Source organism: Felis catus, chromosome D1 (assembly GCF_018350175.1).
Source record: "Felis catus isolate Fca126 chromosome D1, F.catus_Fca126_mat1.0, whole genome shotgun sequence".
Classification (NCBI taxonomy): domain Eukaryota; kingdom Metazoa; phylum Chordata; class Mammalia; order Carnivora; family Felidae; genus Felis; species Felis catus.
Window position 1 is genome coordinate 65,788,059 of NC_058377.1, and position 14,021 is coordinate 65,802,079.

Sequence of the window (14,021 nt, forward strand, 5' to 3'; positions counted from 1 at the left end):
AAAATGACTCTGGAAATGCTGGGGCTTTTCAAAATGTGCCCCGAAAGCTGTTCATAGTACCCTGACACACACACAAAAATGCCACTGCTAGGGGAAGCAGATGGGTCCGGTCCCAACTGGGAGGCCCAGCCAAGATTCTGGCTCCCCCCAGAAATTGGGCTGGCCGTCATGTTTAGGGTTGTTTAGTTTACCGGGAGGGAAATAGCTCACAAAAACATTAGAAATAGCCTATTGAGGTGGTCCCCAGCTCAGAGTCTCCCTGAAGAATATTTCTGGAAACTGAATTAATATATGCCTTGCGAACAGAGCAAGAAATGTTCTACAAAAGACAGAGACAGGCCCTGTTGAGAGCACAGCCCCTTCCTCACTACCCTGACACCTTCCCCCTACTCTGCAAGGGCAGCGGTGCAAGCATCGAAAAATATTCTCAGACCAGACAAAAGAGGAATGCTCATTTTGAGAGCCTGAGCACCCATGAATGGGGACAAAGGCCAGCCGGGGCAGTATGTCTCTCTCCAGCCTACCCCCATTACATGGGTGAAAACACACAGTCTCTTTATCAGAGCTTTGGGGTCTCTAAGAATAATAATTTAAAAAAATCAATAGCTTAAGCTTTCCCTCAGAATCATCTATTATGATCCCCCAAATTGAAGAACATTTAGTAAATAATTATTAAAAGTAACCACAACACTAGAAAATACTAGCTTGTAATGTCACCTTCTTTTAACCAATTTTGGAGTATCAACAATGGGTTTTAAAGTCCATTTTAATAACAGGTTCTAAAGGTTTAATGCGCACATCAAGGAGGAAATCCTAAAGGAACACTGTTTACAGACTGATCTATTTGAAGAGTTAAAACCCTAGGATGGACAGGGTCTCAGTTACAGACTGCTATAATCTGTTGGCTTACACTGCCCTGAATTCACCAAGCCATCAGGTTGAAACACCATGGAAAATCACAGAGAGCACACTTAGACCACAACTCAAATTCTTGGATTTTGGCTTTAGCTCCAGACAAATAAGTTCATTTTAAATACTCTTCAGGGAATCCAAGAATGTCTGAATTGTAGAAAATTTAGAAAACACAGATTGCAAAAAGGAACTGCTTTTGTATTTACTTCTGTTATGAAGAGCCTGTGTCTGTAATCAGTCTGGAGGTCTCGCCAGAGGGGAGAAAGGGGCTGAGCTACTGCTTTGGAAGTGCAAGAGTAAGAGATAATCTTAATCACTGCGAACTGCTTTGTGACTGGGTAGGATCCATACTGTGTTCAAGCAATGGCATGACCTACAGGTCCCCACCCCATTCCCCACCACCTGTAGGGAAAGCCGAGTGACTTCCTAGGAAGCAGCTCTGAGCAACCAAAGAGGAGGTGCCCAGAGATCCAGATCGCTTTTAACTGCTGGAGTCTTAATCCTGCCTATTCCCAGATGCGGGGCTCACAGAAAAATCCAGAGCACCTACCAGGAGCTTTAAACCCAACTGTTCCTCTATCAAGTGCCATGCCTGCATGAGATAAGAGATCTGCCAGATTAGAACCAGTATTTGTCCATCCCGCCCAAGCCCTGAGAACTAGCAGGCTCAGGATGATAAGACTCCTCAAACCCACTGGCCCATGACCATTCTTCTTACTACCCAAACAGGCTTCCTAAGTCAGGTACAAGGAAGGAGCCACCATTCTTGGAAAATGAGGCAGAAATCATCCTCCAAAAAGACACCCTTGGAAAGTCACAAGAACCATGATTTAACAATAAATCTACAAATGTGTGATGAAATAGTAGAAGAACTTGAAATCACCTCATTCTTAAGTTATGAGAATGAACAAGCAGCACCACATGCCAAAAGGAGTTAATAGTCTAATGTTTAGAGCATTTCCCTCAAAAACAGACTCAGGCAACCCCAGGAGAAATACAGCCACCAAAATGTGGTTCTTTGGCTTAAGAAAGTGCAGAGAATTAAAAACATGTCATTGAGTTAAAAGTGGCTGACTGGCCACGTGTTCCTAATGCCTCTCCCTCCTAAGAATCCACTGAACTAATAGAGGAATTAAAAAAAAGTATAGGCCCAAAGCAAAGAGAACAAAAGGGAGGCCATCAGAAGAGTTGTCTACAAATTTATGGAGGAATCATAAGCAGCCACACAGGAAAACCACAGCATAGAAAGCCCACTTGTAGGGAGGGGGTCCTAGAACGCCAGAGGCTCAGGGTTCAAAAATGGGAAACCCAGGGAAGGCCAGATCTGGGTCTGCAAGTCCTTATAAAAAGGCTCCAGCCCCTCCCTGCCCACCCAGAGCTCAGAGCAGGCTCGCGCTTGGGGCTGTGGTTTGCAGCACCGTTTTGAAAAACTTGGCAGATTGTCCATTACATTCTTCCTGAGACACCTAGTCATGTTTGAAATGTTCTCTATTTAAAGATTAGAATCAGGAATGTGAGAGTTTAAAGAGCTCTCAGAGCTCACCCAGCCCAACCCACTTATTTTGCCAGGTGAGGAAGTGGAAGCTAAAATAGCTTGCCCAGGGTTCCCCCAGTAGCAGGGTCTAGATTCATCCACAAGCCTCCAGAATGTCTATACTCCGTACTTCCCCTCTAAACTCACTCAGGGTGAGGGGTTTCCTTGCCCCCTGCACCCTCCCCCCCCCCTGCCCAGGCCCACAGCAGAGCAGAGGCACCTTCGGAGCGGTGAATGCATGTATGCTGATTGTCACTCAGGAAAAATCCCTCCTTGCAGCGGCACTCGTAGCTCCCCATGACGTTGACACAGGTGTGCTGGCAGCCACCATTGTTCTCCAGGCACTCATCCACATCTGGAGGGAGAGGAGGATTAGCCTTTGCTTTTGTGACTGTTTCAAATGCCCACCCCTCCCAGCATCTCAGGACACCTGCTAAGCAGAGATGAGGTCCCTCTTCCTCCCCTGCATCACAGAAACTGTCAGAATTGACGCTAGCAGGGACCCAAGGCCACAAAGTTCTGGGGCTCACTTAAGCAGGCCCTCCACATGAATACAAGATAATATATTCCGTAAATATTTATTGAACACCTTCTCTTTCCAAAGTATGGTGCTAGAGGGGACAGTAAAACACAGATGAGTAGGATCAAATTCTTTTGCTCTAGGAGCATGGCCTTCAGCAAAGGGAAAGAGACAAATGTACAAGTAATTGTGAGATACAGTAAAAGGTGGTACAAGGGAAAAAGAGGCTACCTGGTTGTGGGGTATCAGGTTGGGTTTTATGGAAAAGCTGATGGAAGATGGGATGTCTTCAGTTCTAAATCAGGAGAAGGGATTCTGGACAAAAGAAAGAGTGTGAGCATAGCACAAACGCTGGGGAGCATGGAGCATGTTCAGATAAGGGTGAGTCATTCGTTTGGCTGGAGCATGGGTACATGCAGGGAAGTTATAGGAGATAAAGCTGGGAATAGATTGGGTCACTCTGTGGAGGACCTTGAATACCTGTCTCTTAATCTAAGAGGCAGTTGGAACCACTGTAGCAAGGGTGGCATGGCCAGATCCTGGAGTTAGGAAGAATAAGGTGATAGCCAAGGGTAGGACACAAGGAAGGAGAAGAATCAAAAGCCTGGCTTCACATGTGAACCTGAAATAGCCTCAGCTGGTGCTAGTCGGGGACAGGGCCTGGGGCCTGGATGAGGGGATGCCTAGGAAGGAAAAACCAGAAGCACTGTGGGCAAGGTGCCTGCAGGGTGGAAAGCCACATGGGCATTGGGTAGGGTGGCCGAGAAACATGGTGAAGGCCAGAGCTGGGTAGGGAAATGGGGATGGGGCTGTGGTTGGCCCCCACCACGGTAGGGAGGTGATATATGTGAGATGCTGACATTCAGGCCTTGGTCCAGTAGCAGAGGGAAACCTGAGTCTGGTGTTGTAAAGACACCTCTGCAAGTCATTTACTTGTGGTGGCCTTATAAAGTGGTGGATGTAGATAAGAAAGCCCCAGGCAGGAGTGTGGGAAGGGACAGAAGGATTGAAGAGAGCACATAGCCAGAGGTAGAATTCGGGAGAATACCAGCAGCAGGAGGTAGGTGAGACAGCAGAAGCCCCAGAAGAGGAGCCATCAGAAAGACAGAAAGCGGGTGAATCTTCCCCTATCTGTCTTTCTGTGCCCCCCAGGATGGAGTTAGGGGATTTCCTTCCACTGTGTCATAAATTACTCTGTGCATGGCTCTACCAATACACTTACCATAGTGTATTCTCAAAATCTTCTTTTTTTTTAATTTGTACCTTGGACCCCTTAAAATCTTTTACCTATCCATCTCCACTAGACTGTGAACTCCTTGAGGACAGAGACCTTTGTTTTATTTAGCATAGCCCTGGAACTTCAGGTGCACATTAATTGTTCAATGCATGAACAAAAAAGCAGGAGAGCACAGCATCACTAGAGCCAAATAAGAGGAAACTTCCAGAAAAATCTCAGACATGACAAAGACTCAAGGAGAAGGCTGATATAAAAGCAATTTATTTCTCTAGCCTGATTTCCCATGTGCCTATCATTAGCTTCTGGGCACATCCATAACAAGAAAATTCACATTTAAATATCTGTTATCTGGTTTCAAGTTTCTGATCTTGCAGTCATGCATCCTCCCACACTACCAGGCAGATGCCTTTCTAAACTGATGGGACCCGAGCCATCCCCTTAAGCCTAACAAACTTGCCCTTCTCTATGCCAAAGGGTGAAGGGAGCACATTCCAAAGGATGAGCTACTCTGGAACACACCTGGCCAAGGTGTTCCATGGTGAGGACTCATGGTGAGCTGGAGATATCTGTTTCCCTGAACACCAAATCCTGGATTGGTTTTGAATAAAGGTGTGCTCCCCTCTGAGCCATCACCCACCCACCCTCCATTTAACCCCCTATTCCTTTCTCCAAAGCAATTAGAAATGTGCCATTGAGTGACACACTCTGACTGAATTAATACAAAAGTGTGTGTGTTCACATGCACAAAGAGGTATATCACTAGCCTGGCAAGTTTCTCTAGACTGCAAAACAGTGGTTCTCCACCCTGGCTGCATGTTAGCACCCAGATGCTTGGACCCCACCTCCTGAGACACTGATATAACTAGTCTTGGATGAGACTTAGGCAGTGGTGTTGTTTTAAACTTCTCCAGTGATTCTAACGTGCAGCCAGAGTTGAGAACCACGGCCCCCACACTGAGTAGCTACAATGCACCCCCAGACACTCAAAAAATGGAAACTGAATTCAGGCAGGTGAGCTATGTGGAAGAGCTACATTTCGTTTTTCAAGCTCAATGGCATTCAGGATCTTGGAGCAGTCTGGGTTTGGTGCCAGATTTAAGTAGTATTTGTACTGTGTATATTCTGGTATATTGTAGCTAGTATGTGGTAAGGGGCTGAGGAGAGGCAAGGGGTCATCCCAGAGAACACAGGAAAGTACTGCTCCTGAAAAGTTCTGGCTCTGAGCTTCCTTGTCACAAAATGCTTCAACCCTTTCAAGTCTAAATGGCAGAGAAATCTCTGTATCTGCTGGTCCTGCTCTTCTAACTATATCACTTTATTTCTCATGGCTTCCTTTAAAGAATCGTTTACCCCTTTGGATACACTCAGTGGATACTCAGGATCTTTCTGTCAGGAAGATCCTTGTTACCAAGTCCACAAAGAGACCCCAAAGAGGGGGAATGGAGAGAGGCTGCTGAAATATCTGTGTTAGCAGACAAGGCAAGGAAAAGACTCCTGGGCTGAGGATTTCTGAACTGTCCTTTCCTCAAAACCACCTGACCCAACGCTGGCCCAGGTCCTTAAACCCTGCATAGTTTGGCCTGTTGCTCTTAAGAATCTCACACATTCCCCCAAGCACAACTTGGGGTTTTGGCAAAACTGTAATGACTAGATCTGCCATTAGATATAAATTCCCAAAATGCCACTTTTGGCAAACCAAAAGGACATGTGAGATTTACCCCAGATAATGGTAAAAAAACAAAGCCAAACCCTCCAAACATACTGCATGCTTCCCAAAATATTACACACTGAAAGTGACTTCATATTTTGTTCAGTTTTTAATTAATCTCAATTGATTATTGTTGTCATGATGGTCTCTCGAGTGTCTTTTTGAGGCCTGGCTGCCCTAGACAGTCTGCAAAGGGGTTAGTGAGCCCCCAGCCCTCAATCAAATCTTCCTGACAGCTACAGGCTTGGAAGGCCAAGTGGTCTGACCCAAAGACTGACCTCTCACACAGCACAAATAGGAAGGGACAGAATCTATTTCAGGATGGGGTTCCAGGTGACAGTGAAGCGGGATAAACATCATACAAGGATTGATTCCCAGAATCAAAAGACTTTGGAAAGACTTTCCTTCTCTACCACTCAAAAAACAAGTTCTGTCTGTACTTATCTATGCTGATCTCAAAGCATTTAATCAAGTGGCCATTCCCCCTGTACTATAAGGGAGCATCTCAGTAGCTGTCCATTCTGTGTCAGGACCTGGTTCAAGTTACTCCTTGGTCAGCCAAGCAGATATCAGCAGGTTAACCGCATAAAAGGTCATCAGCATCAAAGGACCCTGATGCCATCTGTGTCCCATGATGTCCTCCTGCACAACTGATAACACCAGCCTTAAAATGCAAACAGACCAGGAATACCTTTCTGCCAAGTGTGCTGCATCCTCTAAGACTATTCCACACCCAGCCCCATCCAGTTGCTTGCTATTTCTGAATTCTGTTTATTCCTGGCATAAGCAACCAATGTAAACAATGCTCTTTGCAGTCCGTAACTCAGGAACTAAAACTCCGACAGATGTTTCTGTTTTGTGGGATAATAGGATGATGTTAATGGAAGGTTTCTGTTTGAACCCCTTTGCCTTTCAAGAAAAAAGGAGGTGGGGTTACCTGGCTGAAATCCAATCACATATTTGGAATTTTCAGAATAAGTAGTTTTGGGGCGCCTGGGTGGCGCAGTCGGTTAAGCGTCCGACTTCAGCCAGGTCATGATCTCGCGGTCCGTGAGTTCGAGCCCCGCCTCAGGCTCTGGGCTGATGGCTCGGAGCCTGGAGCCTGTTTCGGATTCTGTGTCTCCCTCTCTCTCTGCCCCTCCCCCGTTCATGCTCTGTCTCTCTCTGTCCCAAAAATAAATAAAAACGTGGAAAAAAAAATTAAAAAAAAAAAAGAATAAGTAGTTTTACCTAATTCTAGAATAGAGATACTTACAGCATTAAATCAAAGATCTTAAAGGTGACAAGTCAATGCTAAAAAGTCAATACATAGTAACAATGATGTTGTCCATCTCCTTAGACTAATGGAGAATTTACATTATGAATGATCACATATAAACCAAAGCACTTTACCTGGTTTTCTCTCAGGGACTATGATTTTGAGGGGGCCAGAAAACACAAGTCTCTGATCACCTTTTTGTTTTAATGAGTATGTTTTCATCAAAGGAAAGAAAAGGGTGGGGTGCCGGAGGGTAGGTAGAGTAGAATTGCGATTTCCAACTGTTTTCCTTACCAAGACAATTATGACCATCATGAGCCAACATGAAGCCATCAAAACAAGTACAGCGATAATTGCCTGGAATATTCAAACAGTCATGGACACAGCCTCCGTTGAATTCATTTTCACATTCATCAATGTCTGAGGAATAAAACAGAAGTAAGCCAGACAGGTGGCATCTCTTTAGTATGGAGATATAATGTATTTACCTTCCAACCAGCCATCCCACTTCTAGGACTCTATCCTCAAGATACATCTCCAACAACAGGAAAATAAATATGCACAAGGTAATTCACTGCAGTACTGTTTGTAATCACAAAATACTAGAAACAACCAAAATGCCCATACATAGGAGAGAGTAGTTGAAGAACTACAGTACATTTATTCGATCCAATACTGTGCAGCTGTTAAAAATTGATTAATTAAAAAAATAAAGAATGAGAAAGATTTCTATGAACTGATTTAGGGTGATTTCTAGGATATACTACTAAGTTAAAAAATCAAAATGTGAGAGTACCCGTAGTTTATTATCAGGGAAAAAAAATAAGGGAATATGAAAACACACACACATGAAATTCCAGCATGTTTTTTGACAGAACTTGACAAGCTTATCCAATTTATATAGAAACGCAAAAGACTCAGAAGAATCAAAACAATTTTGAAGAAGGAGAACAGATTTGGAGGACTTTCACTTACCAAAAATCTATAGTTATCAAGACAGTGTGATACAGGCATAAAGAAAAACAGATCAATGGAACAGAATAGAGTCCAGAAATAAACCATTATACTTATGGTCACTTGATTTTAGATAAGAGTGCTTTAGCACTCTTGTCTAATTTGTTGGGACAAATGATCGTCTTGTCCAATTTGTTGGGAGAAATGATAGTCTTTTCAACAAATGGTGCTTAGACAATTAATATCCATCAGCAAAAGATGAATTTGGACCCTTACCTCATATCTCCACAAAAATCAACTCAAAATGGATCAGAGACCCAAATATAAGAGCTTAACCTATAAAACTTTAAAGAGAAAACATAAAACTTTTATGAGAAAATCTTGAGACCTTGGATTAGGTAAAGATTTCTTAGATACAACACCAAACACACAATTCATAAATTTTAAAATTAATAAGTTGGACTTTATCAAAATTTACAACTTTTATACTTATGAAAATAAAGACAAGCCACAGATTGGTGGAAAATATTTGCAAATCACATACGTTATAAAGGACTTACAAAGGACTCTTACAACAAAGAAGACAAACAATCCAATTTTCGAACGGGCAAAGATTTGAATAGACATGTCACCCAAAGATGATATACAAATGGGTAAAAAGCATATGAAAAGACGGCCGACATCATTAATTATTAGGGGAATTCAAATTAAAACTGCAGTGAGATACCATTTCACACTCACAGGAACAGTTATGATAAAAAAAAAGACAGACAATAGGGGAGGCTGGGTGGCTCAGTCAGTTAAACAAGCGTCTGACTTCAGCTCAGGTCAGGATCTCACAGTTCATGAGTTTGAGCCCTACATGGATCGGGCCCTGTGCTGTCAGTGCCAAGCCCACTTCAGATCCTTCTCTGGCCTGTCTCCACTTGCACTCTCTCTCTCTCTCTCTCTTTCAAAAATAAATAAATAGTTATTTTTTAAAAAGACAATAGGATGTGGAGAAATGGGAACCGTTATATACTGCTGATGCCAATGTAAGATGGCACCACTTTGGACACAGTATAGCAGTTTCTTAAAAGGTTAAACATAAATTTACCATGTGTGATCTAGAAAGTTCACTCCTAGGTATATATTCAAGAGAAATGAAAAATTATGTCCATAACAAAGACTTTGCAGGTAAATGTTCATCGCAACATTACTTATAATAGCCCAAAAGTAGAAACAAGCCAAATGTCCATCAACTAGTGAATGGATAAACAAAATATAGTATGTCCATACACCAGAATACTAGTTAACAATTAAAAAATAAAATAAAATGCCAGTACAGGCTACAACATGGATGAACCTCAAAAACATGCTGGGTGAGGGGCGTCTAGGTAGCTCAGTCGGTTAAGCAGCCAACTTTGGCTCAGGTCGTGATCTTGTGGTTCACGAGTTCGAGCCCCACGTTGGGCTGTGCTGACAGCTTGGAGCCTGGAGCCTGCTTCAGATTCCGTGTTTCCATCTCTCTCTGCCCCTCCCCTACTCATGATCTGTCTCCCTCTCTCAAAAATAAATTTAAAAATAGCATTAAAAAAAATTTTTTTTTAAAAAGCCAAAAACAAAAGACCACATGTTGTATGATTCTATTTATATGAAATATCCAGAAAGGTCAATCTATAGAGACAGAAAGTAGACTAGAGGCTGCCTGGAGCTGGGGCTGGGAATAAGGATTAACTGTACCTGGGCATAAGGGATCTTACTGAGACAAGGGAAATGTTTGAAAAGTGGATTATGTGATGGCTGCACAACTCAGCTAATTTACTCAAAATCATTGATTTTTATACTTATTTAGAATTGGTGTCTTTTATGGTATACAAATTAGAATTCACTAAAGTAGTTAAAAGGAAAATTACACATTTGCTGCAAAAGAAATCTAGGAGGCAGGAGAATAAATCAGAAACTAAAAAAGATTGGTAATCAATCCAAGGTATGTGGGAAAAAGATGAAAAGAAGGAATGAGGGGTACCTGGGTAGCTCAGTTGGTTTAAGCATTGGACTCTTGATTTTGGTTCAGGTCACAATCTCACAGTTTGTGAGATTGAGCCCCACGTCTGGCTCTGCCCCAACAGTCCCTCCCCTGCTCTCTCTCTGCCCCTCTCCTGCTCACATGCATGGTCTCTTTCTCTGACTTTCAAAATAAATAAATAAATAAATAAATAAATAAATAAATAAATAAATAAACAAACAAACATTAAAAGAGAGAGAGAGGAGGAATGAGGAACAGAGGAACAAGAATAGGGAGGAGTAATGCTTCTCTGAGTATGCCTTTTAATTTAATTTAATTTAATTTTATTTTACTCTATTTTATGTTTAAAGTTTATTTAAACTTTAAAGAGAGAGAGAGAGAGAGAGAGAGAGAGAGAGAGAGAGAGAGAGAATCTCAAGCAGACTACACGCTGTCAGCACAGAGCCCAATGTGGGGCTTAATGACACAAACTGTGAGATCATGACCTGAACCAAGACCAAGAGTCAGATGCTTAACCGACTGAGCCACCCAGGCGCCCCTGAGTATGCCTTTTTATATAGTTTTGACTCTCAGCACCATAGTGATACATAGATGAATACATACATATATACATAAGTAAATACATATCTTCTTATGTGCATACATATATAATCTAGTATACAGAGGTGGGGGAAGAACACATAAAAAATAGGATACAAACAGAAACAAATGAACTCAACTGTATTACAAATGAATAACAACCACACTGAAGGAAATGTAGAAAAAAAAAGTACTAACACCAAGTGACTCTGAAAACCAATGTATTAACTGAATGTTGTAAGGCTAAAAATAAAGATAGCTACAAACAGATACTGTACTCTCGTAAATCTGTTTTACTTGCAAGGGTATAGATTAATAGTGTTGTAAATTATTTATGTGTACACTTGGATTCAACAACAAGTAACTATCTTGCAGATAATGAGAGCCACCTTTCTCACTGTTGGAAAAAGAAGTTATGAATAACCAAAGAGGGAGATTCAATGAATCTTGTGGCATTGTTTTGGAATCCAAAGCATCATCAGTGTAAGTCATTGTTTTTAATATATATGCAAATGGATAAATATAAGCAATAAATATAGATAAATGTGTATATGTGGGTTAGAATACATACATATGTTTCCTAGTTCTGTGCAGTGAGATAGCCTAGGAGCAGTGACATCCCAGTAACAGTAAGAACACCAAGCATTCAGATCTTGGTTTCTATATACCATTTTCCAATAAAAGAAACCAGGGCTCCTTAAAGAAGTGGTTGGTTCCAGGGCTGGGAAGGGAAAATACAAGATGAGTCTGTGGTATCTTATGGTACCAGAAAACAAAGAATTGTCCCCAAAAAGGATGGGGGCATGTCAAAAGGACACAGGAAACAATGTGAAGGAGCTCCCAATGGCTAAAGCTGAAACAATTTGAGCCCAAAATAAATAACTATACATATAATTAAATATCTACCAGTCCATACTGGCATAAATACATAAATCAATGCATAAATAAATGGGGGAGAAGCAACAAGTCTTCCTTACAGAAGAATCTCAGTTAATAGATGTATATGGAATGAGGGAAATACAAGATTACCAATTATTACATCATAGTAATAATCGTTACAGACAAGATCCACAGTTGGATGCCAAAATCAGTGGGCAAAGACTTGAGAAGAGGGGCTCCTGGGTGGCTCAGTTGGCTAAGCTCAGCTCAGATCATGATCTCATGGTTTGTAGGTTGGGGCCCTGCATCAGGTTCTGCTCTGACAGCTCAGAGCCTGGAGCCTACTTCGGATTCTGTGTCTCCCTCTCACTCTGCCCCTCCCCTGCTTGTGCTCTGTCTCTCTCTCTCTCTCTCTCAAAAATAAACAAACATTTTTTAAAAAGATTAAAAAAAAAAAGACTTGAGAAGTAACAGAGTATTAGCACAGGCTGAATGTATCTACCCTAAGATATGTGTTATTGCAAAAACAAAAAATAGTAATTTTGCAATAGAGAAACCCAGGATGCACCATCTTTTTTTTTTTTAATAATTTATTGCCAAGTTAGCTAATACACAGTGTATACAGTGTGCTTTTGGCTTCAGGAGCAGATTCCCGTGATTCATCACTTACATACGGCACCCAGTGCTCATCCCAACAAGTGCTCTCCTCAATGCCTATCACCCATTTTCCCTGCCCTCCCCACCCATCAACCCTCAGTTTGTTCTCTGTTTTTAAGAGTCTCTTATGGTTTGCCTCCATCTCTGTTTGTAACTTTTTCCCCCTCAGGATGCACCATCTTAACCAGGTGATCAAGGTTAATATCACCAGTAGTGGGACATACTAACGTCATGTGTCTCCTCCCCATGTAATGCACTAAAAAGTGTATAATAGCACTTCTATAGTAGCCTTGACAAAAGCTTCTTTTACTTTTTACTTTTACTTTGTGTATTACTACAAATGCATAACCTTAATTTTATTGTGAGGAAACACAGGACATTCACTTATTGTGTCAATTCCTACCATATCAATTCTTATAATGAAAAAACATAACTTCATATGTATTCAAAAGTATTACAAGCATTTAAAAGATCAAATCCCTCTAGGGGCTCGTGGGTTGCTCAGTTAGTTAAGCATCAGACTCTTGATTTCTGCTCAGGTCACGATCTCATGGTTTGTGAGATTGAGCCCTGAGACAGTCCTGAGATCAAGCCCTTCAATCAGTCCCTGGTAGGATGCAGTGCTGACAGCAGGGAGCTTGCTTGGGATTCTTTCTCCCTCTCTCTCTCTTTCCCTCCCCCACTCATGGCATGCTCTCTCACTCTCTCTTTAAAAATAAATAAGGAAACTTAAAAATACATAAATAAAAGATACTATTTCATACATTTTCTGTATTGTTTGACTTTTATACCAATAATACATATTATCATTTTAGAGCCAATTTAAATACATAAAAGCAACAATTCCAGTCAATCATTTTAGTTATTTTAAGCTAAATAGTAGGCTTTTCAGCTATAAACTGTCAGCAATTCAATTCCCTGTGTCATACGTCAAGCCCAACAGCTAAGAATAAGGAAATTCCTGCCACTTGTCATTCAACATCATTTACTAAATATGCATTCTAACTCAAAGAAACCATAGCACAGTTTCTGCCCATCTCCACCCCCAGAGAGTATACAGTGACTGGAAAACCAGTGAAAGAGTGAACATTTTTCCCCCAAGCAGGGTACCACCATGTGTGAATTCCAGTACCGTAAATAGAATATTTAATACAGTGAGAATGTGGTATGGAGGAACCTGCAGAGAGATGTCTCAGGGAGAGGTAGTCTTTCGGTGAGAGATGGCTGCCTATCTCTGGGAAAACACGAACTTGAAGAAACACAAGGGCTTTAAGGATAGACTACCAACCCCATTTGCTACGAACCTGACCAGGAGCATGTCTACTCTGATAGGAGAGGCAAGTTTTGCTCCTCATGCACAAAGTATAAATATCAGGATTTCTCACCAAAGAAGGACATCAGGAGGCTGAGTGAATACAAGAGATATGGGTCCAGGGACAGAGATAGGATAGACGTCTGACTTTCTTTCACTTTTCTTTTAACTGTGTTATTATGGCCACAAGCCCCCCTCTCAATTCCCCAGGGGCCTCAGGGTCTCACATCTGAGGGATAGGAATGTCAGAGCTCCCCTGAAGAGCCCTGCCAGTTCCAACATGCCATGATTTCCATCCCCAGGAATAGCCTCCTCCTTTCAGTACCCAGTCTCTGGCTAGTTCTGAATTTCAGAATTCATGACACTGCCCCAGAACACAGGATGACAGAGATCAGACTTTAGCTCAAAGATCTGGAACTCCAAGGGCTCAAGGTATCCCGCTGCCTACATCTTTCCAGGGTGA

The 14,021-nt window shown here is 41.9% G+C and overlaps 1 protein-coding gene across 5 annotated transcripts in view; it reads right to left on the reverse strand.

Annotated features, from left to right (window-relative positions):
* Positions 1-14,021, reverse strand: part of SCUBE2 (signal peptide, CUB domain and EGF like domain containing 2) — a 64,486-nt gene that overhangs the window by 47,948 nt on the left and 2,517 nt on the right. For all 5 annotated transcript variants that reach the window (XM_023239544.2, XM_023239546.2, XM_023239545.2 and 2 more), the window contains exons 3-4: positions 7,464-7,589; positions 2,667-2,801 (exon numbers count right to left, since the gene is read on the reverse strand). In XM_023239544.2, coding sequence (XP_023095312.1) covers positions 2,667-2,801; positions 7,464-7,589 — 261 coding nt within the window. The remainder of the gene's footprint in view (positions 1-2,666; positions 2,802-7,463; positions 7,590-14,021) is intronic.